The sequence below is a fragment of the Panthera pardus genome, unplaced genomic scaffold, assembly GCF_024362965.1.
Source record: "Panthera pardus isolate Hobbes unplaced genomic scaffold, ASM2436296v1 HiC_scaffold_27, whole genome shotgun sequence".
Classification (NCBI taxonomy): Eukaryota; Metazoa; Chordata; class Mammalia; order Carnivora; family Felidae; genus Panthera; species Panthera pardus.
In genome coordinates, this window is record NW_026526843.1 from 75,170,811 (window position 1) to 75,197,241 (window position 26,431).

The window sequence follows — 26,431 nt, forward strand, 5'->3', positions numbered from 1 at the left end:
ATGTATATGCAATCGAATATTACTCAGCCATCAAATAGAATGAGATCTTGCCTTTTGCAACAATGTGAATGGAGTGTATTATGATAAGCAAAATAAGTCAGTCAGAGAGAGACAAATGCCATATGATTGCACTCATATGTGGAATTAAAGAAACAAAATAGATGAATGCAGGGGAAGGGAAAGAGAGAGAGAGGGAAACAAACCATAAGAGACACATAAGAATGGAGAACAAACTCAGGGTTGTTGGTGGGATATGTGTGGGTGGATGGCTAAATGGGTGATGGGCATTAAGGAGGGTATTAGTTATGATGAGGACTGGGTGTTACATGTAAGTGATAAATCACTAAATTCTACTCCTGAAACTAATATTACACTATATGTTAATTAACTAGAATGTAAATAAAAATTTGAAAAAGAAACAAACAGACCCAAAAACTACAACACAATATAAAACTCCAGGCTTTGGTCTGGGCAGGGTTTTGTGCTCGTCTTCTGCAAGAGGGGTCTGCTTCACTGAGACTGAGGCAAGTTTGACCAAGAAGGGTGGTCCCACCGGAGCACAGGGGTGTGAGACTCGGTGTAATCAAGTTAGGCAGCCAGTGTCAGTTCCTTGTTGCCTCTGGCAGGTGGCACTGCATTTATGCTGAGTTGCAGAGGAGTGAAATGGTGCCAGCCAGCTCCTTTCTTCCTGGAAAAGGTGTCTCAGTGAATTCTGCCTCTCAGAGAAGCTCCAAGAAGAGGGGATAATCTCCCCACTGTGTGCCCCAGGTGTTCTTCAAATCACTGTTTCCATGCCTTCTGCCCTGAGTTGTTTGTTTGCCTGCCTTCTCTCCAGGAGCAGGGCAGTGCTCTCCAGGCTCTATCCTAGCCAAGCCTGCTGACCTTTAAAACTCCAGGCCTTTAGTCCCAGTGGTTGCAAGAACTCATAAAATTCAGCCCCTCTCATTTTCCAAGCCAATGTCTTTGGGGAAACATTCTGCTTGTGCATTCTCCTGTGTGCTCTACTCTCTCTCACCTTTCTCTGCAACCAATGCTCCCTCCCCTCCACAGCACCTGCAGTCTGGTTTTCCCCTAAACCATGTCTCCATACTTTCTACTTTCTTTGATGTGGCCTCTTCTTTCCCTTTAGCTGTGGAGTTTGTTTTGTCAGTCTTCAGATTGATTTCTGGGCGTATTTAGGATGATTTGATAATTATCTAGTTGTGTTCATGGGATGAGAGGAGCCTATGGTCTTCCTACTCTGCCACCATCTTCCCTCTCCTTTTTAGCCAGGCTTCTAATCATATTTAATAGCTATATGATATTCCATCAAGCTAAATGCATCAAAACATATTTATATCTAACATTCACTTTTTAAAAATTTATTTAAATTCAAGTTAGTTAACATACAGTGTAATATTGGTTTCAGGAGTAGAACCCAGTGATTCAGCACTTACATATAACATCCAGTCTCATCCCAACAAGTGCCCTACTTAATTCCCATAATCCATTTAGTCCATCCCCCCACCTACCTCCCCTCCAGCAACCCTCAGTTTGTTCTCTTATTGACTCTCTGTAAGAGTCTCTTATGCTTTGCCTCCTTCTCTGTTTTTATCTTTTTTTCCCTTCCCTTTCCTTATGTTCATCTGTTGTGTTTCTTAAATTCCACATATATGTTAAATAATATATTTGTCTTTCTCTGACTTATTTCACTTAACATAATACACTCTAGTTCCATCCATGTCATTGAAAATGGGAAAAAAAATCATTCCTTTTGATTGCCAATATGACCAACAATTGCACTACTAGGTATTTATCCAAAGGATACAAAAATGCTGATTTGAAGGGGCACATACACCCCAATGTTTATAGCAGTGCTATTGACAATATCCAAATTATGGAAAGAACCCAAATGTCCATCAACTGATAAATAGATAAAGAAGATGTGGTATATATACACTTTTAAGAAAAACAAGTTGACAAAACACTCTAGGGTTTCACCATCCTATGGGCAGTTACATTTCTCTTCCTATATAACTAATAGTCCCTTGCTACAACATATATAATAGAAAATTATGTCCTTGATAATGGCAATAAATTGCATATTTAGGGAATTAGGAAGCTGTACTGATATATCTATTAGTTCTTTCTTTCCCAGAACCCACTTTTTTCCCTTCTTTTTCATTTCTGTTATATTCCATACTGATTCTGAGATCTAGCATCCCTGATGCACTTTGGGGATGTGATAGTTATTTGTTATCTTCCTGAGACCTTTCAAATAGGATCAATGAACAAAACTATTAAGTATTTTCTGAACTTGCTTCTCAGGGGTTGAATGAGCTGTCCAGCATGGCTTCTTTTGTCTCCCAATGTGGTTACTCACCAATACCTACTACTTATCCAGAAATGACATGCTGAAGTGACATTGTTACCATTTTTTTCCAACTGTGCTCAGAGGCCTACCTTAGGGAGAAAACTGGGAGGAAATCGCTGCCCCTTTGCTTAATGTTGGAATGGAACTGCTTTCCCTTCTCCACTATAGCTAAGACACTTCCAAAGGTCATAGGGTGAGAGAGAGGAGGTGAGATGGGGGAGGGAAAGGAGGGAGACAAAAACAAGCAAATGCTGGGAGTTACATATTAGGCAGGGAGTTTATTTCTCTATCTCTTAGTCAAGGAATGATTTCTAGAGAGGCAGAATTTTGGGAGCTATTTCAATAAAGGGATTAGCACTAAAAGGGTATTCTGGAAATAGAGAGCATCTTCTTCCTGGCCAGGAATTGGATATGAATGAATGCAGGACAACTTGAGCATGTCAATCAAAGAGAGCAACAGCCATTAGTCAAATAAATGTCAACACAGGCACAGACTATTAACCTACAAATTGTTGAATGACAGTATTTAATGGCTAAATTGGAAGATGAGAAGTGATCACAGAAGTGAGATTTTGTTAGAGGTTGTAAAAGGCACTGAAGCCAGGGATGAGGATCTTCATGGAATATGCCTAGATGAATGGTTTTATTGGAAGCTGTGTTAAGGGAGACAAAGTGGAGCTGTAGACAGTTGTTAGTGACTACAACATTCCTCATTAGGAGCTCAACACTTAAGATGTTACAAAAATCACGTTTAGCATTTAGATGAAAGCAAATCACCATAATTTAGTCTCACCAAGAACATTTAATACTAATGATTTCTGATGAGGGTAGTGGCCACCAAAATTTTATATCAGTTGGTTCAGAATGGAAGATGGTGGCTGCTTGTTTTTCCTTTTTTTTCTTTCATTTTACCCTGACTTAACAATGTGCCCTGAGGCTGGTTGTGTTATATTTGTTCTCTCTTATCAGAATCTTTTTCATTTATTCTATCCTATCATCAATGACTAACTATATTAATTCATCTATTTATTCATGAATGTGTGTTGAATGCTAACTCTGTTAAAAACACCATGCCTGGGCATTTGTGGACTTGTTGGCCAAGTTCATCCCGATGATCTTTCCCGGTCAGCTATCTTAGATGGGTAAGAAATTCTCTTCAAGGAATGGTTTGGTTTTGTTAATTCTTATTCCCTGTTGGGAAGTTTCCTGACTTGGCCTCTGTTTCCAAATTGTCAATGTTATTAATACATTTTGGATTGGTCCTATAAAAACAAGACTTTTGAGATGTGAATGGATCTAGCTAAATCTATAACTACTAAAATAGTAAAAAATGTTTGTGCTTAATCAGGTTCTGAGAAAAGGCCTTATGACTTTTGGGGTTAGAATGGTGGGAAAAGCTCTATACTCTGGATTCTGCACCCTGAAGAACTTTCCTTGCGATCCAACTTCCCTAATTACTCACTGGTACAGTAGTTTCATTCTCTCAACCTCCATTTATTTCCTCATATGAAAAATGGAAATGATTATTCCTTGTCTATTTCATAGAAGAGTAATGAATCTTCTCAGTGCTTAATAAATGGTAAAGCCCTCGAGGAGTCAGGAACATCCTCATACTGGGCTTTTCCTTTGTGTGCAGGGCTACCTGAAGCAATGCCGGAAGAGAAGAGACATGTTCAGCGATGAGCAACTGAAGGTGATCTTTGGGAATATTGAAGACATCTACAGGTTTCAGATGGGCTTCGTGAGAGACCTGGAGAAACAGTACAACAATGATGACCCCCACCTGAGTGAGATAGGACCCTGCTTCCTGGAGCACGTAAGCATCTTCCCCCATGGGGATGGTTTTGAGAGAGGTTAGGAAGAAATGGAAGGAGTGTCTGAATTTTCTGGTCCTGCTCAGCTTCTTTGTCCTATGGTGAGGGATAGATACTTTTAACCCTGATGTAACCCCACTGCCAAGGTATGAGGACTTAGGAAGGGCACTGTGATTTGGCCTAGGACTCTTTCTTTACCATGCATTTCTCTCCTTCAAGACAGCTACAAAGTAGGATTTTCTTCATCTTATTTTTTATGTACCTGTTGGGTTCAGTTTCTGTGGGACCCACTATTTTGAAAGAAACTCTGCACATGTTCACTGCATGGAAAATCCAGAAATCTGAGAGATATAGTCAGCATGAAAGTAGGCCCCTTCAAGGCATTTAGAGAGGTAAGGTACTGTAAAGTAGAGGAAGTGAGAAGTGTAGGAAAAGGGGCCATGTGACTTAGAGAAAGGAGAACTAGGAAATAGGAAAGCAAGGATTTTATTCCTGTGTCTGTAATGACAGTCTATGTAACTTTGGATAAGGCCCTTAACTTCTTTGGGCTTCCTCATCTGGAATATAAGAAGACTTCGTTGTATACTTCTATGGTTCTCTAACATCTTTTGGGTCTCATTTACAGGTGACTTAGTTGTTTTGACAATTCTCTTTTTTATAAAGTATTGATTTCTAAAGAGGTAATAACATGATTCAAAATTCAAATGACACGTAAAAGTGTGCAGTTAGAAGTAAATCATTTTGTAAATTCTCCTGCTTTGCTTATGGCAATGTTCATTGGGGGATTATCCTTAAGACCACTCTTATGGTCAGTGATTTTCTAGAAGGAATCAGCATATACTCATACTCATGATTGTGATTTATATAGATAAAAGATCCAAAGAAAAATACTCATATACTCATACTCATACTCATGATTGTGATTTATATGGATAAAAGATCCAAAGAAAAATCAACAAAAGGAAAAAGCACATGGGGCAAAGTCTGGAGGGATCTAGGTACAAGCTTCCAAGAGACCTCTCCCAGTGGAATCACAGAGGATACACTCAATTCCCCTTGCAATGAGTTGTCACAATACATATGAATGTTTTCTACCAGAGAAACTCATTAGGGACTCAGTACCCAAGATTTTTATAGGGGACTGGTCATGTAGGCATGTTCTGTCTAGAATGTACCAAAGTTCCAGACTCCCAAAAGAGAAGTAGGTGTTCAGTATAAACCACATTGTTTATACAAACAGTTTAGTCACAGTGAGCTACTCTTGCCAGGGAATGGTGAGAACCCTCTTGAGATCCAAGTTCCAAGATACCAGTCAAGAACCAACCATCCAAGCAGGCCTTTCTAAGAATAGTAATCTCAGGCCTGATAAATTAACTTTTTCTGCACAGTATTTTAAATAGTCTAGCCATTTCAGGAAATACCTGGGCAGTATATATCAAAGTTAAACATGTGTATGACATAGTGTTTCCATTCTTGAATATATATCCCAGGGAAATTCTTATAGAGGTTGGAGCATTTGCAAGGCTGTGGATTGAATGGCAGTATTGTACGTGGTGGAGTGCAAATGGAAGCAAATTAAATATTTACCATTAGGGGATTAATAAGAAATATATAGAGGATGCTTACTGTGGGGTATTGTGTTGCAAGAAGCAACAGACTAGATGTATGTACATTATAGCAACAAACAACAAACTTGATGTAGGTATCTTATAACAATGTGTATAGACATCATAAGCATAGTGTTACTTGTGAAAGTAGAATATAGAATAGTGGTTCTCATTTGGAGCCTTTTCTGTGCATTATAGTGTATGTAACAGGATTCCTGTTCTTTACCCACTGAATGCCAGTAGCACCCTACCACCACCGAGTTGTGACAACCAAAAATGTCTCCAGACATTGACAAATGTCCCGTGGGGAACAAAAAGTACCACTGATCTGTGGAAGTGATTACATGCTTTTAGCCTTAGATCTATTAAAGTAGTTAATTTGGATTGACTAATTTTTGTATGTTAAATGAACATTGTATTGCTGGGATAAACTCTACCTACATATGGTATATTATCATTCTTTTACATGTTAGTTTGCCTTTTTTTAAAAAATTGGATTGTTTACCTTTTATTATTCAGTTCTGCAGTGTCATTTTAAAAAAGTTTATTAATTTTGAGAGAGACAGAGACAGTGCGAGTGGGGGAAGGGCACAGAGAGAGGGAGACCTAGAATCCTAAGCAGGCTCTGCACAGTTAGTGCAGAGCCCAACACAGGGCTCAAACTCATGAAATCATGAGATTGTGACCTCAGTCAAAACCAAGAGTCAGATGCTTAACCGACTGAGCCACCTAGGCACCCCTACAAGGTCTTTTTTTTAATCAGCTTTGTTTAGGTGTAATTTATATACACTAAGATCACCAATTTTTAGCATATAATTTGGTGAATTTTAATAAATGTATATGGCTGTGTAACTACCATCATAATCAAGATATAAAACATTTCTGTAACTTCATCAAGTTCTCTTATTCTCCCTTTGTAGCCAATCTCTGCTCCCATACCTGGCCCTTGGTAAACACTGATCTGCTTTCTGTTACAATAATTTTACTATTTCTACAGTGTCATATAAATGGAATAATACATTAATAATATTTGTGCTTAGCTTCTTTTACTTAACAAAATGACTTTGATATCATCCATGTTATTGCATGTATCAGCAGTTGGTTCTTTTTTATTATTTAGTAATATTCCATTGTATGAATACACCACCCATTCACCAGTGCATTTCAGGATATCTGGGTTGTTTACTAGATTGTTTCCATCTGTGGGATCACTCTTTTTCATGATAGGTGTGTTTTTCTTTTTCTTTTCTTTTCGTTCTTTTTTAAAAAGCCATTCTAATAGGTGTGTAGTGGTATTTCATTGTGATTTTAATTTGTACTTTCCTAATGACTAATGATGTTAACCATATTTGCATGTGATTATTTGCCATCTGTATAAAATCTTTGGTGAAATATCTGTCCATGTCTTTTGCCCACTTCTAAATAGGTTGTTTGTTTTCTTATTGTTCAGTTTTGAGAGATTTTTAATTTATTATTTATAAGTTGTTAGATATGTGATTTGCAAAGATTGTCTCCCATTTTGTGGTGTATCCTTTCATTTTTTTGAGTGTCTTTGAAAAGCATAAACTTCTAATTTTGCTGAAATTCAGTTTATCACTTTTTTCTTTAATGGTTCATATGGTTTGGATCTTATTTTAGAACACATTGCTTAACCCAGGGTCACAAAGATTTTCTCCTGTTTTCTTAAAGAAGTTGTGTAGTTTTGTTTATTATATCTAGGTATATGATCTTTTTGAGGTAATTTTTATATATGGTGCAAAATAATGGTTGAAGTTAATTTGTTTCCATATAGATATCTAGTTGTTAAAGCACCACTTGAAACAATTTCTCTTTTGAATTACTTGGACACATTGGTCAAAAGTCAATCATATACACGTGGGTCTACTTTTAGGTACATTATTGTGTTCCAGTAATCTATGCGAGTATTCACATACAAATACCATGCTATTATTTATTGTTGTTGCTGTTTTTAATTAAGATATAATTAACATATAACATATTAGTTTCATATGTACAGAATAATTATTTGCTATTTGTATGTATTGCAAAATGATCACCAAAAAATGATCACAATAAACTTAGCTAATGTCTATCACCATACATAGGTTAAAAAAAAATTCTCACACTGTCTTGATTAAGGTAGCTTCATAGCAAGTCTTAAAAGCAGGTAGTGTTAGTACTCCATATTCATTCTTCTTCAAAACAACTTTGGCTATTTTAGGTAATTTGTATTTCTATATAAATGTATATCATCACAAGGAATAATTTTTTCTCTTCTTTTTATTGTAAGTATATGAGATGATGGATATTAACCTATTTGTAATTATTTCACAACATATATAAATCAAAACATCATGCTATCCCCCTTAAACTTATTCAAGTACATATTTAAATAAACTTATGAACTTAAAGTTATAAAATACATATATCCATATTTTCTCCATAAAACAGGGGGAAAATCAGCTTGCTAAGTTCTACCAACCAACAAAAACCTTGTCAGCATTTTCATTAGGATTAAATTAAATCTGTAGATCAGTTTTGTGAAAATTTGTAGGCTTTCACTCCATGAACAAATATCAATCTATCTAAGTCTTCTATAATTTCTTCTAGCATTGTTTCTGTTTTTTATTGTATAAATCTTGACCTTATTTTTAGAAATCAATTTCTAGGTGTTTTTTTTTTTTTTGCTGCTACTGTAAAGAGTATTTTTATTTCAATGTCCTGTAGTTTGTTGCTATGAGATATAAATACAATTGATTTTTGTATAGTGACATTGAATCCTGACACATTAGTGAATTTAATAATTGGTTATAGTATTTTTTGTAGATTTCTTAGGATTTATAAACATACAGTCGCATCCTGTCATTTCCTTTTTTTCTTCCAAGATTTTATTTAAATTCAAGTTAGTTAACATATAGTATAGTATTGGTTTCAGGAGTAGAATTTAGTGATCATCATTTATATATAACACCCACTGCTCATCACGAGTGCCCTCCTTAATGCCTATCACCATTTATCCAGTCTCCCCACCCACCTCCGCTCCAGCAACCCTCAATTTGTACTTTATAGTTAAGGATCTCTTATGGTTTGCCTCCTTCTCTGCTTTTATATTTTTTAAAATGTTTACTTATTTATTTTGAGAGAGAAAGCAAGTGAGAAGGGGAGGAACAGAGAGGGAAAGAGGATCCCAAGCAGGCCCTGTACTTCTAGCACAGAGCCCCATGCGGGGCTCGATCTCAAAAACCATGAGATCATGACCTGAGCCAAAATCAAGAGTCATATTCTTAACTGACTGAGCTACCCAGGTGCCCCTCTCTGCTTTTATCTTATTTTATTTTCCTTCCCCTCACTTACATGCATCTGTTTTCTTTCTTAAATTTCACATATAAGTGAAATCATATGATAGTTGTCTTTCACTGACTGACTTATTTTGCTTAGCATAATACACTCTAGTGCATCTAGCATAATACACCTCGTTGCAAATGACAAGATTTCATTATTTTTAAAAATTTTTCTTTAATGTTTATTTATTTTTGAGAGAGAGAGAGAGAGAGATACAGACAGAGTGTGAGCAGAGGAGAGGCAGAAAGAGAGGGAGATACAGAATCTGAAGCAGGCTCCAGTCTCTGAGCTGTCAGCACAGAACCCAACATGGGGCTTGAACTCACAGCCATGAGTTCATGATCTGAGCCAAAGTTGGACACAACTGAGCCACCCAGGCTCAAGATTTTCTTTTTGATAGCTGAATAATATCCCATTGTGTGTGTGTGTGTGTGTGTGTGTGTGTATGCACACACGTGTATACACACCATGTCTTCTTTATCCATTCATCATGTCCTTTCTGAACAAAGGTAGTTTATTTCTTCATTTTATTTTGTTTTGTTTTGTTTTTTATTTTTGAGTATAGTTGGCACACAATGCTATATTAGTTTTATTTCCTCATTTTCTTTTTTCTTTAATTTTTTTATCATTTATTTATTATTGAGAGACAGAGCATGAGTATGGGAGGGGGAGAGTGAGGGGGAGACACAGAATCCGAAGCAGGCTCCAAGCTCTGAGCTGTCAGCAGAGACCAACGCAGGGCTCAAACTCACAAACCATGAGATCATGACCTAAGCCGAAGTCGGACGCTTAACCAACTGAGCCACCTATGCACCCCATATTTCCTCATTTTCAATCTACTTGCCTTCTCTTTTCTTTTATTATTGCACAGGTGAAATGGTAAAAACAGACATCTTTTGTTCTGTACTTGATCTTAGGCACAAGTATTCAGTAATTAAACATTGAGAATGATATTAGCTTTAGGTTTTCATGGTTGACCTTATGATATTGGGGACATTTCTTTCTATCCCTAATTTTCTGGTAGCTTTTATCATATATGTGTTTTTCTAAATGATTATTATATATATACCTAAATGAACATATGATTTTTCATTTATTCCTTTAATGTAGTGTATTGGATTGGGATCAACCCCTCTTAATCATGGTATATCATACTTTCAATATACTGATTTGCTTGTTTTTTTTGAACTACATTGCTTGCCCTGAACAGGTGAGAGACAAACATGAATAATGAAAACAGAGAACTCAGTGACTCCATAAAATGAACTGATATTTGTATTATAGAGCTCTCTGAAGAAGAGAGTGAAAGGGGGAAGAAAATATATTTGAAGAAATAATAGCTGAAAAATTCCTTAATCTAGGGAAGGAAAGAGAGATCCAGATTCAGGAGGCACTGAGATTCTTCCAACAAATTCAACCTAAGGAGATCCACACCAAGACACATAGTAATTAAAACGGTAAAAAGTAGTTATAAAGAAAGGATTTTAAATGCTGCAAGATAAAAGAAGACAGCTACATGCAAAGGAAAACTCATAAGGCTGTCAGAGGAGTTTTTCAGAAATCCTCCAGACCAGATGGACATGGTCAAAATATTGAAAATGCTGAAAGAAAACAATTATCAGTCAAGAATATTTTATCCAGCAAGGCTATCATTCAGAACCGAAGGAGGGATAAAGTTTCCCAGACAAACAAAAGTTAAAAGAACTCATGCTCATTAAACCAGCCCTACAAGAAATATTAAGGAGGATTTTGTGAGTGGAAACCACAAACCAAAACTAAGAGTATGAAAAACAGGAAGCACAAAAGAAAAAAAAAGTATATATATCTGTAGAAATTAACTAAGAGAAGCACAAAATAAAAGGTAATAAAATATAATACAAAATATCTGAAATGGTAAGGGGAGAGTAGTAAATAATGAGTCCAAAATTAAGCAACCCTCTGCTTAAATAGATTTCTATATGCAGATGTTATATATGAGCTAAATGGCAACTACAAATCAAAAATTGGTAATAGATATGCAAATAATAGAGTAAGGAATCCAAGTATATCACTAAAGAAAACTAGAAAATTATGAAAGAGAGAAAGAGAAGAAAGGATGAGAGAGAAGCTACAAAAACCATAAAACAAGTAGCAAAATGGCAATAAATACATATCTATGAATAATTACTTTGACTGTAAAAGGACTAAATGCTCCAATCTAAAGATGGGGTCACAGAAGTGATAAAAAAAAAAAAAGATGCATCTATATGCTGCCTACAAGAGACTCATTTCAGACCTGAAGATCTGCAGATTGAAAGTGAGGGTATGAAGAAACATTTATCAGGCAAATGGATTTAAAAAAAAAAAAAAACAACCCAGAGTAGCAATACCTATATTGGACAAAATAGATTTCAAAAAAAATCTATAAAAGAGACAAAGAAAGATAATATATAATCCTAATGGGGACAACCTACCAAGAAGATATAAGAATTGCAAATCCACATGCACCCAACATGGAGCACTCAAATACATAATGAACTTAATAGTGAACATAAAGGAACTAATTGATACCGATGCAATAATAGTAGGGTACTTTAATATCCCACTTAAATATTCTGAAACTCTTCATTCAACCAGAAAATCAATAAGAAAAGAGTGGCTTTGAATGACACGCAGGACCAGATTAATTTAACAGATATATTTAGAACATTCCATCCTAAAGCAGCAGAATACACATATTTATCAAGTACACAGAGGACATTGTCCAAATAGATCACATACTAGGTTACAAATCAGGCCTTAAGAAATACAAAAAGATTGAGATTATATCATACATGTTTTCTGACCAAAAATATATGAAACTTGAACTCAACCAAAAGAAAAAAATTGGAGAGACCACAAATACATGAAGGTTAAAGAACACCATACTAAAGAATGAATGGGTCAGTCAGGAAATTTAAGAAGAAATACAAAAATACATGGAAACAAATGAAAATGAAAACACTATGGCCCAAAACCTTGGGATGCAGGAAAAGTGGTCATCAGAGGAGAGTGTATAGCAATGCAGGCCTACTTCAAGAAGCAAGAAAAATTTCAAATACACAACCTAACCTTATACCTAAAGCATCTAGAAAAATAACAACAAATAAAGCCTAAAGCAAGCAGAAAGGAAATAATACAGATTAAGGCATAAAAAAAATGACATACAAACAAACAAAAAAACAAACAAACAAAAAACCAGAACAAATCAATGAAACCAGGTGCTGGTTCTTTGAAAAAAATAATAAAATTGATAAACCCATCACCAGACTTATCAAAAAGAAAAGAGAAAGGAGCCAAATAGATAAAATTACAAATAAGAGAAGAGATCACAACCAACACCACAGAAATATAGACAATTATAATTTTATGAAAAATTATATACTAACAAATGGGCAACCTGTAAGAAATAGATAAATTCCTAGGAACGTAAACTGCCAAAACTGACACAGGAAGAAATAGAAAACTTGACCAGATAACCAACAAAGAAAAGGAATCAGTAATAAAAAATTTTCCAAAAAGCAAAAGTACGGGGCCAGATGGCTTCACAGGAGAATTCTACCCCACCATGTTGATTCCCCCTCCACTACCAAAGTTGTAAAGAAGAGTTAGTACCTATTCTGAAACTGTTCAAAAGAGTAGAAATGGAAGGAAAACTTACAAACTCATTCTGCAAGGCCAGCATTACCTTGATTCCCAAAGCAAAACCCCACTATTAAAGAGAACTACAGGCCAATATCCCTGATGAACATGGATGTAAAAATTTTCAACGAGATATTAACAAATTGAATCCAACAGTACATTTAAAGAATCATTCACCATAATCAACTGGGATTTATTCCTGGCTTGCAAGTGTGGTTCAATATTTGAAAACCAATCAATATGAATAAAAGATGAGATAAGAACCACATGACCCTCTCAAAAGATGCAGATAAAACATTTGACAAAGTACAACATCCATCCTTGATAAAAACCCTCAACTAAGTAGGGATAGAGGGAAGATACCTCAACATCATAAAGGCCATATGCAAAAGACCCACAGCTAATATGATCCTCATTGTGGAAAAACTGAGAACTTTTCCTCTACAATTGGGAACAAGACTGCAACGTCCACTCTGACCACTTTATTTATAGTACTGGACATTCTAGTCTCTGCAATCAGATAACAAAAGCCAATGAAAGGCATCCAAATGGCAAGACAGAAACCAAATTTTCACTGTTTTCAGACAACACGATACTCTAAGTAGAAAATCCAAAGGACTCCACAAAAATTTTGTGAGAACTGATATATGAATTTACCTAAGTCACAGGATACAAAATCAATGTACATAAATCTGTTGCATTTCTATACACAAATAACAAACCAGCAGAAAGAGAAATCAAGGAATCAACCCCATTTACAATTTCACCAAAACCTTAAGATACCTAGGAATAAACCTAACCAAAGAGGTAAGAGATATTTACTCCAAAAACTGTAAAACACTGATGGAAGAAAGTGGTGGTGAGACAAAGAAATGGAAAACCATTCTATGCTCATGAATGAACAAATATTGTAAAAATGTCTATAGTACACAAAGCAAACTACAATTTTTATGGAATCCCTACCAAAATGCCAACAGCATTCTTCACAGAGCTAGAACAAACGATCCAAAATTTTGCATGGAACCACAAAAGACCCCGAACAGCAATGCAATTCTGAAAAAACAAAAGCAAAGCCATAGGCATCACAATTTTGAACTTCAAGGTACGTTACAAAGCTGTAGTCATCAAAACAGTATTGTACTGGCAAAAAAAAAAAAAAAACAGACACATAGATCAATGGAGAATAGAAAACCCAGAAATGGACCCACAGCTATATGGTCAATTAATCTTCAACAAAGCAGGGGAAATATCCAATGGAGAAAAGACAGTTTCTTCAGCAAATGGTGTTTGGACAACTGGACAGCAGTTTGAAAAAGAATGAAACTGGGCCACCTTCTTACACCATACACAAATATAAATTCAAAATGGATGAAATACCTAAATGTGAGACAGGAAAACACCAAAATCCTAGAGGACAACACAAGCAGCAACCTCTTTCACTGTGGCTGCAGCAACTTCTTACTAGATATGCCTCTGGAGGAAAGACAAACAAAAGCAAAAAGAAAGTATTGAGAACTCATCAATATAAAAATCTTCTGCACAGCAAAGGAAACAATCAACAAAACTAAAAGGCAACTGAAAGAATGGGAGAAGATATTTGCAAATGACATATCAGATGACATTTTGATACTAATATATATTTTAGTATCCAAAATCTATAAAGAACTTATCAAATTCAACACCCCAAAAACAAATAATCTAGTGACAAAATGGGCAAAATGTATGAACAGACACTTTTCCAAAGAAGACATCCAGATGCCTAACAGACACATGATATCCTCATCATCAGGGAAATACAAATCAAAACCACAGTGAGATACCACCTCACACCTGTCAGAATGGCTAAAATTAACAACTCAGGAAACAACTGATGTTGGAGAGGATGCAAAAAAACTGGAAACATTTTGCACTGTTTGTGGGAATGCAAACTGGTGCAGCCACTTCTGGGAAACAGCGTGGGGGTTCCAAAAAAAATTAAAAATAGAGCTACCGTATAATTCAGCAATTGCCTTACTAGGTATTTATCCAAAGGATACAAAAATGATGATTCAAAGGGGTACATGCACCCCAATGTTTATAGCAAATATAACAAATATTTATATATATAAATGTTTATAGCAAATATAACTATCAAATATAACTATCAACAATAACCAAATTATGTAAAGAGTCCAAGTGTCCATCAACTGGTGAATGGGAAAGATGTGGTATACACACACACACACACAGAGAGAGAGAGAGAGAGAGAGAGAGAGGAATATTACTCAGCAATCAAAAATGATGAAATCTTTCCATTTGCAATGACATGGATGGAACTAGAATGTATTATGCTAAGCAAAATAAGTCAGTTAGATAAAGACAAATATCGTATGATTTCACTCCTATGAGGAATTTAAGAAACACAACAGGTGAGCATAGGGAAAGGAAAGGACAAATAAGATAAATACAGAGAGGGAGGCAAACCATTAAGAGACTCCTAAATACAGAGAACAACCTGAGGGTTCCTGGAGGGGTGTTGCATGGGGGGTAGAGTTGGCCTAAATTGGTGATGGGCATTAAGGAGGGCACTCATTGGGATGAGCACTGGGTGTTATATACAAGTGATGAATCACTAAATTCCACCCCTGAAATATAAATATATAAATAAATAAATAAATATATATATATATATACACACACAAATATATAAATAAATATATATAAATATAAATATATATACATATATACATATTTATACATATATATTTATATATATAACAAACCATGCATAAAAGCACAGGAGGAGTATAACAAATATTATTGGTTGCTTGCTTAAACAAAAGCTTCATAAAAGCTAAAGTGAGTAGACAGAGGTACTTAGATATTGGCAATCAAATGTTGGGGGCTAATAAATTGAGACTGTTAGAAATGTCAAAGAAAAAATCCTAGAGGAGAACATAGGCAATAAGTAACCTCTTTGACATGAGCCATAACAGCTTCATACTAGATATGTCTCCTGCGGCAAGGGAAACAATAGCAAGGGAAACTGTTGTTATATAATCAAGATTAACATCTTCTGCACAGGAAAGGAAATAACAAAACTAAAAGGCAACCTAAACAAAACTAAAAGGAATGGGAGAAGATATTTGCAAATGACATATCTGATAAAGGGTTAGTATCCAAAATATAAAAGATTTATTAAACTCAACACCTGAAAAACAAATTATCCAGTTAAAAATGAGCAGAAGACATGAATAGGCATATTTTTCCAAAGAAGTCATACATATGGTGAACAGACACATGGAAAAATGTTCAACATCACTTATTATTAGGGAAATCCAAATCAAAGGTACAATGAGATATCACCTCACACATATCAGAATGACTATAATAAACACAGGAAATAAAAGATGTTAGCAAGGATGCAGAGAAAGAACCCTCTTACACTCTTGGTAGGAATGCAGATGGTGCAGTTTCCCTGGGAAACAGTATGGAGATTCCTCAAAATGTTAAAAATAAATTACCTCATCCAGAAATTGTACTACAAGGTATTTATGCAAAGGATAAAATATTACTAATTCAAAGGGATACATGCAACCCAAAGTTTATAGCTGCATTAGCAACAATAGCCAAATAATAGAAACAGTTCAAATGTCCATCAACTGATGAATGGATAAATAAGAAATGATACACACATGGACACACACACACACACACACACACGCACACACAATGGAGTATTACACAGCCGTATAGAAGAATGAAACCGACTAGACTGAAGGAAGATGGCAGTGTAGGAGGACGCTGGGCTCACCACATCCTGCTGACCACTTAGATTCCACCCACATCTGCCTAAATAACCCAGAAAACCACCAGAAGACTAGCAGAATGGACTCTCCGGAGCCAGGCATAGACGCAAGGCCCACAGACTAGGGTAGGAAGGGCGGAGAGGCAGTGCACACTACACAGACTGGTGGAGGGAGCCAGGGTGGTGAAGGGGCAGCCAGCCCACCCCGCAAGGCAGAGCTCCCGAGTCTGTCTTGCAAAAGCTGAGGGGCCCGACTTCGTGAGTTCTGACAGCCAGCAGGACTTAACATCTGGAATGTTATAAGTCAACAGCTCTGCTCTGAGAGCGGGAGGGCTAGAGGACAACGGGAGGGAGAGTTGTTGAGCCCCGGAGGACAGAGCTCAGCTTGGCAGGGAACAAAGGCACTCACCAGCGCCATCTCCCTCACCCATCCCCCAGCCAAATTCCCAAAGGGAACCAGAACCCGTCATGGAACTTTCTTGCACCACGCAAACAACCAACAATGTGCTTCTGTGTATCCATGCCTCACAGGTTTGCCTCACTTCCAGTGCCATAGGGCCCCTCTGGAAGCAGACTACCGAAGGCAAAGCAAGCTGAGTCTGCCCCTCCCACCCCTGTGCACCTTGTGGATCCACCCCAGCTAATAGCCAGATCCCATTGAAGCAGCACCACAAGCCTGGCAGTGTGCAAGTAGCCCAGACAGGGGCCACACCACTCCACAGTGAGTCCTGCCCCTGGGAGAGGAGAAGATAAGGTACACACCAGTCTGACTGTGGCCCCAGCAGTAGGCTGGGGGTAGACATCAGGTCTGACTGCGGCCCCACCCACCAATGCAAGATACTCCAGACGGCACAAGGGAAGAGCCCTACAGTTCCACGCCACTCCAGGTACTATCCAAAATGACAAAATGGAAGAATTCTCCTCAAAAGAAACTCCAAGAAGTAGCAACAGCTAATGAAGTGATCAAAAACGATTTAAGCAATGTAACAGAAAAGGAATTTAAAATAATAGTCATAAAATTAATCGCTGGGCTTGAAAAAAGTATAGAGAACAGCAGAGAATCTATTACTACAGAGATCAAGGAACTCAGAAACAGTCAGGAGGACCTAAAAATGCTATAAATGAGCTGCAAAATAAAATGGAGGCGACCACAGCTCGGATTGAAGAGGCAGAGGAGAGAATAGGTGAATTTGAAGATAAAATTATGGAAAAAGAGGAAGCTGAGAAAAAGATAAAAAAATCCAGGAGTATGACAGGAGAATTAGAGAACTAAGTGATATAAGTAAACGCAATAATGTACGCATAATTGGGATTCCAGAGGAGGAAGAGAGAGGGAAAGGTGCTGAAGGTACACTTGAAGAAATCATAGCTGAGAACTTCCCTGATCTGGGGAAGGAAAAAGGCACTGAAATCCAAAAGACACAGAGAACTCCCTTCAGACGTAACATGAGTCAATCTTCTGCACAACATACCATAGTGAAACTGGCAAAAGACAAGGATAAAGAGAAAATTTGAAAGCACCTAGGGATAAACATTCTCTACATATAAAGGGAGACCGATAAGGCTACTGACGGATCTATCTACTGAAACTTGGCAGGCCAAAAAATCTGGCAGGAAATCTTCAATGTGATGAACAGAAAAAAATATGCGGCCAAGAATCCTTTACCCAGCAAGTCTGTCATTTAGAATAGAAGGAGAGATAAAGGTCTTCCCAAAGAAACAAAAACTGAAGGAATTCTTCACCACTAAATTAGCCCTACAAGAGATCCCAAGGGGAATCCTGTGAGACAAAGTACCAGAGATATCACTACAAGTGTGAAACCTACAGACATCACAATGACTCTAAACCCATATCTTTCTACAATAACACTGAATGTAAATGGACTAAATGTTCCAATCAAAACACATAGGGTATCAAATGGATAAAAAAAAAAAAACAAGACCCATCTATTTGCTGTCTACAAGAGACTCATTTTAGACCTGAGGACACCTTCAAATTGAAAGTGAGGGGATGGAGAACTATCATGCTACTGGAAGTCAAAAGAAAGCTGGAGTAGCCATACTTATATCAGACAAACTAGACTTTAAATTAAAGGCTGTAACAAGAGATGAAGAAGGACATTATATAATAATTACAGGGGAGTCTCGCGGAAGATGGCGGCATAGGAGGACGCGGGGCTCACAGCGCGTCCTGCCGATCACTTAGATTCCACCTACACCTGCCTAAAGAACCCAGAAAACCGCCAGAGGATTAGCAGAAGGGAGTCTCCGGAGTCAAGCGCAGACTAGAGGCCCACGGAAGAGGGTAGGAAGGGCGGCGAGGCGGTGCGCGCTCCACGGACTGGCGGGAGGGAGCCGGGGCGGAGGGGCGGCTCGCCGGCCAAGCAGAGCCCCCGAGTCTGGCTGGCAAAAGCGGAGGGGCCGGACAGACTGTGTTCCGACAGCAAGCGCGACTTAGCGTCTGGGAGGTCATAAGTTAACAGCTCTGCTCGGAAAGCGGGAAGGCTGGGGGACAAAGGGAGGGAGAGCTGCTGAGCCCCCGGACGGCAGAGCTCAGCTTGGCGGGGAACAAAGGCGCCAGCGCCATCTCCCCCGCCCATCCCCCAGCCAAAATCCCAAAGGGAACCAGTTCCTGCCAGAGAACTTGCTCGCTCCGCGCAAACACCCAACTCTGTGCTTCTGCGGAGCCAAACCTCCGGCAGCGGATCTGACTCCCTCCCGCTGCCACAGGGCTCCTCCTGAAGTGGATCACCTAAGGAGAAGCGAGCTAAGCCTGCCCCTCCAGCCCCCGTGCACCTTGCCTACACACCCCAGATAATACGCCAGATCCCCAGCAACACAAGCCTGGCAGTGTGCAAGTAGCCCAGACGGGACACGCCACCCCACAGTGAATCCCGCCCCTAGGAGAGGGGAAGAGAAGGCACACACCAGTCTGACTGTGGCCCCAGCAGTGGGCTGGGGGCAGACATCGGGTAGGACTGCGGCCCCGCCCACTAACTCCAGTTATACACCACAGCACAGGGGAAGTGCACTGCAGGTCCTCACCACGCCAGGGACTCTCCAAAATGACCAAACGGAAGAATTCCCCTCAGAAGAATCTCCAGGAAATAACAACAGCTAATGAACTGATCAAAAAGGATTGAAATAATATAACAGAAAGTGAATTTAGAATAATAGTCATAAAATTAATCGCTGGGCTTGAAAACAGTACAGAGGACAGCAGAGAATCTCTTGCCACAAAGATCGAGGGACTAAGGAACAGTCACGAGGAGTTGAAAAACGCTTTAAACGAATTGCAAAACAAAATGGAATCCACGATGGCTCGGCTTGAAGAGGCAGAGGAGAGAATAGGTGAACTAGAAGATAAAGTTATGGAGAAAGAGGAAGCTGAAAGAAAGAGAGATAAAAAAATCCAGGAGTATGAGGGGAAAATTAGAGAACTAAGTGATACACTAAAAAAAAATAATATACGCATAATTGGTATCCCAGAGGAGGAAGAGAGAGGGAAGGGTGCTGAAGGGGTACTTGAACAAATTATAGCTGAGAACTTCCCTGAACTGGGGAAGGAAAAAGGCATTGAAATCCAAGAGGCACAGAGAACTCCCTTCAGACGTAACTTGAATCGATCTTCTGCACGACATATCATAGTGAAACTGGCAAAATACAAGGATAAAGAGAAAATTCTGAAAGCAGCAAGGGATAAACGTGCCCTCACATATAAAGGGAGACCTATAAGACTCGTGACTGATCTCTCCTTTGAAACTTGGCAGGCCAGAAAGGCTTGGCACGATATCTACAGTGTGCTAAACAGAAAAAATATGCAGCCGAGAATCCTTTATCCAGCAAGTCTGTCATTTAGAATAGAAGGAGAGATAAAGGTCTTCCCAAACAAACAAAAACTGAAGGAATTTGTCACCACGAAACCAGCCCTACAAGAGATCCTAAGGGGGATCCTGTGAGACAAAGTACCAGAGACATCACTACAAGCATAAAACATACAGACATCACAATGACTCTAAACCCATATCTTTCTATAATAACACTGAATGTAAATGGATTAAATGCGCCAACTAAAAGACATAGGGTATCAGAATGGATAAAAAAACAAGACCCATCTATTTGCTGTCTACAAGAGACTCATTTTAGATCTGAGGACACCTTTAGATTGAGAGTGAGGGGATGGAGAACTATTTATCATGCTCCTGGAAGCCAAAAGAAAGCTGGAGTAGCCATACTTATATCAGACAAACTAGACTTTAAATTAAAGGCTGTAACAAGAGATGAAGAAGGGCATTATATAATAATCACAGGGTCTATCCACCAGGAAGAGCTAACTATTATAAATGTCTATGCGCCAAATACCCGAGCCCCCAGATATATAAAACAATTACTCATAAACATAAGCAACCTTATCGATAAGAATGTGGTCATTGCAGGGGACTTTAACACCCCACTTACAGAAATGGATAGATCATCTAGGCACACAGTCAATAAAGAAACAAGGGCCCTGAATGATACATTGGATCAGATGGACTTGACAGATATATTTAGAACTCTGCATCCCAAAGCAACAGAATATACTTTCTTCTCGAGTGCACATGGAATATTCTCCAAGATAGATCATATACTGGGTCACAAAACAGCCCTTCATAAGTTTACAAGAATTGAAATTATACCATGCATACTTTCAGACCACAATGCTATGAAGCTTGAAATCAACCACAGGAAAAAGTCTGGAAAACCTCCAAAAGCATGGAGGTTAAAGAACACCCTACTAACGAATGAGTGGGTCAACCAGGAAATTAGAGAAGAAATTAAAACATATATGGAAACAAACGAAAATGAAAATACAACAATCCAAACGCTTTGGGATGCAGCGAAGGCAGTCCTGAGAGGAAAATACATTGCAATCCAGGCCTATCTCAAGAAACAAGAAAAATCCCAAATACAAAATCTAACAGCACACCTAAAGGAAATAGAAGCAGAACAGCAAAGACAGCCTAAACCCAGCAGAAGAAGAGAAATCATAAAGATCAGAGCAGAAATAAACAATATAGAATCTAAAAAAACTGTAGAGCAGATCAACGAAACCAAGAGTTGGTTTTTTGAAAAAATAAACAAAATTGACAAACCTCTAGCCAGGCTTCTCAAAAAGAAAAGGGAGATGACCCAAATAGATAAAATCATGAATGAAAATGGAATGATTACAACCAATCCCTCAGAGATACAAACAATTATCAGGGAATACTATGAAAAATTATATGCCAGCAAATTGGACAACCTGGAAGAAATGGACAAATTTCTAAACACCCACACGCTTCCAAAACTCAATCAGGAGGAAATAGAAAGCTTGAACAGACCCATAACCAACGAGGAAATTGAATCGGTTATCAAAAATCTCCCAACAAATAAGAGTCCAGGGCCAGATGGCTTCCCAGGGGAGTTCTACCAGACATTTAAAGCAGAGATAATACCTATCCTTCTCAAGCTATTCCAAGAAATAGAAAGGGAAGGAAAACTTCCAGACTCATTCTATGAAGCCAGTATTACTTTGATTCCTAAACCAGACAGAGACCCAGTAAAAAAAGAGAACTACAGGCCAATATCCCTGATGAATATGGATGCAAAAATTCTTAATAAGATACTAGCAAATCGAATTCAACAGCATATAAAAAGAATTATTCACCATGATCAAGTGGGATTCATTCCTGGGATGCAGGGCTGGTTCAACATTCGCAAATCGATCAACATGATACATCACATTAACAAAAAAAAAGAGAAGAACCATATGATCCTGTCAATCGATGCAGAAAAGGCCTTTGACAAAATCCAGCACCCTTTCTTAATAAAAACCCTTGAGAAAGTCGGGATAGAAGGAACATACTTAAAGATCATAAAGGCCATTTATGAAAAGCCCACAGCTAACATCATCCTCAACGGGGAAAAACTGAGAGCTTTTTCCCTGAGATCAGGAACACGACAGGGATGCCCACTGTCACCGCTGCTGTTTAATATAGTGCTGGAAGTTCTAGCATCAGCAATCAGACAACAAAAGGAAATCAAAGGCATCAAAATTGGCAAAGATGAAGTCAAGCTTTCGCTTTTTGCAGATGACATGATATTATACATGGAAAATCCGATAGACTCCACCAAAAGTCTGCTAGAACTGATACATGAATTCAGCAAAGTCGCAGGATACAAAATCAATGTGCAGAAATCAGTTGCATTCTTATACACTAACAATGAAGCAACAGAAAGACAAATGAAGAAACTGATCCCATTCACAATTGCACCAAGAAGCATAAAATACCTAGGAATAAATCTAACCAAAGATGTAAAAGATCTGTATGCTGAAAACTATAGAAAGCTTATGCAGGTAATTGAAGAAGATATAAAGAAATGGAAAGACATTCCCTGCTCATGGATTGGAAGAATAAATATTGTCAAAATGTCAATACTACCCAAAGCTATCTACACATTCAATGCAATCCCAATCAAAATTGCACCAGCATTCTTCTCGAAACTAGAACAAGCCATCCTAAAATTCATATGGAACCACAAAAGGCCCCGAATAGCCAAAGTAATTTTGAAGAAGAAGACCAAAGCAGGAGGCATCACAATCCCAGACTTTAGCCTCTACTACAAAGCTGTCATCATCAAGACAGCATGGTATTGGCATAAAAACAGACACATAGACCAATGGAATAGAATAGAAACCCCAGAACTAGACCCACAAACGTATGGCCAACTCATCTTTGACAAAGCAGGAAAGAACATCCAATGGAAAAAAGACAGTCTCTTTAACAAATGGTGCTGGGAGAACTGGACAGCAACATGCAGAAGGTTGAAACTAGACCACTTTCTCACACCATTCACAAAAAAAAACTCAAAATGGATAAAGGACCTGAATGTGAGACAGGAAACCATCAAAACCTTAGAGGAGAAAGCAGGAAAAGACCTCTCTGACCTCAGCCGTAGCAATCTCTTACTCGACACATCCCCAAAGGCAAGGGAATTAAAAGCAAAAGTGAATTATTGGGACCTTATGAAGATAAAAATCTTCTGCACAGCAAAGGAAACAACCAACAAAACTAAAAGGCAACCAACGGAATGGGAAAAGATATTTGCAAATGACACATCGGACAAAGGGCTAGTATCCAAAATCTATAAAGAGCTCATCAAACTCCACACCCGAAAAACAAATAACCCAGTGAAGAAATGGGCAGAAAACATGAATAGACACTTCTCTAAAGAAGACATCCGGATGGCCAACAGGCACATGAAAAGATGTTCAACGTCGCTCCTTATCAGGGAAATACAAATCAAAACCACACTCAGATACCACCTCACGCCAGTCAGAGTGGCCAAAATGAAGAAATCAGGAGACTATAGATGCTGGAGAGGATGTGGAGAAACAGGAACCCTCTTGCACTGTTGGTGGGAATGCAAATTGGTGCCGCCGCTCTGGAAAGCAGTGTGGAGGTTCCTCAGAAAATTAAAAATAGACCTACCCTATGACCCAGCAATAGCACTGCTAGGAATTTATCCAAGGGATACAGGAGTACTGATGCATAGGGGCACCTGTACCCCAATGTTTATAGCGGCACTCTCAACAATAGCCAAATTATGGAAAGAGCCTAAATGTCCATCAACTGATGAATGGATAAAGAAATTGTGGTTTATATACACAATGGAATACTACGTGGCAATGAGAAAAAATGAAATATGGCCTTTTGTAGCAACATGGATGGAACTGGAGAGTGTGATGCTAAGTGAAATAAGCCATACAGAGAAAGACAGATACCATATGGTTTCACTCTTATGTGGATCCTGAGAAACATAACAGAAACCCATGGGGGAGGGGAAGGAAAAAAAAAAAAAGAGGTTAGAGTGGGAGAGAGCCAAAGCATTAGAGACTGTTAAAAACTGAGAACAAACTGAGGGTTGATGGGGGGTGGGAGGGAGGGCAGGGTGGGAGGGAGGGCAGGGTGGGTGATGGGTATTGAGGAGGGCACCTTTTGGGATGAGCACTGGGTGTTGTATGGAAACCAATTTGACAGTAAATTTCATATATTAAAAAATAAAAAAAAAATAATTACAGGGTCTCTCCATCAGGAAGAGCTAACAATTATAAATGTCTATGTGCCAAATATGGAAGCCCCCAAATATGTAAAACAATCACAAACATAAGCAATGTTATTAATAAGAATGTGGTAATTGCAGGGGACTTTAACACCCCAATTAAAGAAATGGGTAGATCATCTAGACACATGGTCAATAAAGAAACAAGGGCCCTGAATGATACATTGGATCAGATGGACTTGACAGATCTATTTAGAACTTGCATCCCAAAGCAACAGAATATACTTTCTTCTCGAGTGCACATGGAACATTCTCCAAGATAGATCACATACTGGGTCACAAAACAGACCTTCATAAGTATACAAGAATTGAGATCATACCATGCATACTTTCAGACCACAATGCTATGAAGCTTGAAATCAACCACAGGAAAAAGTCTGGCAAACCTCCAAAAGCATGGAGATTAAAGAAATCTCTACTAAAGAATGAATGGGTCAACCAGGCAATTAGAGAAGAAATTAAGAAATATACGGAAACAAACGAAAATGAAAAGACAACAATCCAAATGCTTTAGGATGCAGCGAAGGCAGTCCTGAGAGGAAAATACTTTGCAATCCAGGCCTATCTCAAGAAACAAGAAAAATCCCAAATACAAAATCTAACAGCACACCTAATGGAAATAGAAGCAGAAGAGCAAAGACACGCCAAACCCAGTAGAAGAAGAGAAATAATAAAGATCAGAGCAGAAATAAACAACATAGAATCTAAAAAACTGTAAAGCAGATCAATGAAACCAAGAGTTGGTTTTTTGAAAAAACAAAATTGATAAACATCTAGCCAGGCTTCTCAAAAGAAAAGGGAGATGACCCAAATAGATAAAATCATGAATGAAAATGGAATTATTACAACCATTCCCTCAGAAATACAAGCAATTATCAGGGAATACTATGAAAAACTATATGCCAACAAACTGGACAACCTGGAAGAAATGGACAAATTCCTAAACACCCACACGCTTCCAAAACTCAATCAGGAGGAAATAGAAAGCTTGAACAGACCCATAACCTGCGAAGAAATTGAATCAGTTATCAAAAATCTCCCAACAAATAAGAGTCCAGGACCAGATGGCTTCCCAGGAGAGTTCTACCAGACGTTTAAAGCAGAGATAATACCTATCCTTCTCAAGCTATTCCAAGAAATAGAAAGGGAAGGAAAACTTCCAGACTCATTCTATGAAGCCAGTATTACTTTGATTCCTAAACCAGACAGAGACCCAGTAAAAAAAGAGAACTACAGGCCAATATCCCTGATGAATATGGATGCAAAAATTCTCAATAAGATACTAGCAAGTCGAATTCAACAGCATATAAAAAGAATTATTCAACATGATCAAGCGGGATTCATTCCTGGGATGCAGGGCTGGTTCAACATTCACAAATCAATCAATGTGATACATCACATTAATAAAAGAAAAGATAAGAACCATATGATCCTGTCAATCAATGCATAAAAGGCATTTGACAAAATTCAGCACCGTTTCTTAATAAAAACCCTTGAGAAAGTCTGGATACAAAGAACATACTTAAAGATCATAAAAGCCATTTATGAAAAGCCCACAGCTAACATCATCCTCAATGGGGAAAAACTGAGAGCTTTTTCCCTGAGATCAGGAACACGACAGGGATGTCCACTCTCACTGCTGTTGTTTAACATAGTGTTGGAAATGCTAGCATCAGCAATCAGACAACACAAGGAAATCGAAGGCATCAAAATTGGCAAAGATGAA

At 38.2% G+C, this 26,431-nt stretch overlaps 1 protein-coding gene across 10 annotated transcripts in view; it reads left to right on the top strand.

Moving 5' to 3' along the window:
* ARHGEF9 (Cdc42 guanine nucleotide exchange factor 9) overlaps window positions 1–26,431 on the top strand; it is a 199,000-nt gene that overhangs the window by 113,641 nt on the left and 58,928 nt on the right. For all 10 annotated transcript variants that reach the window (XM_019436682.2, XM_019436687.2, XM_019436683.2 and 7 more), the window contains one exon: window positions 3,990–4,169. In XM_019436682.2, the coding sequence (XP_019292227.1) occupies window positions 3,990–4,169 (180 nt within the window). The remainder of the gene's footprint in view (window positions 1–3,989; window positions 4,170–26,431) is intronic.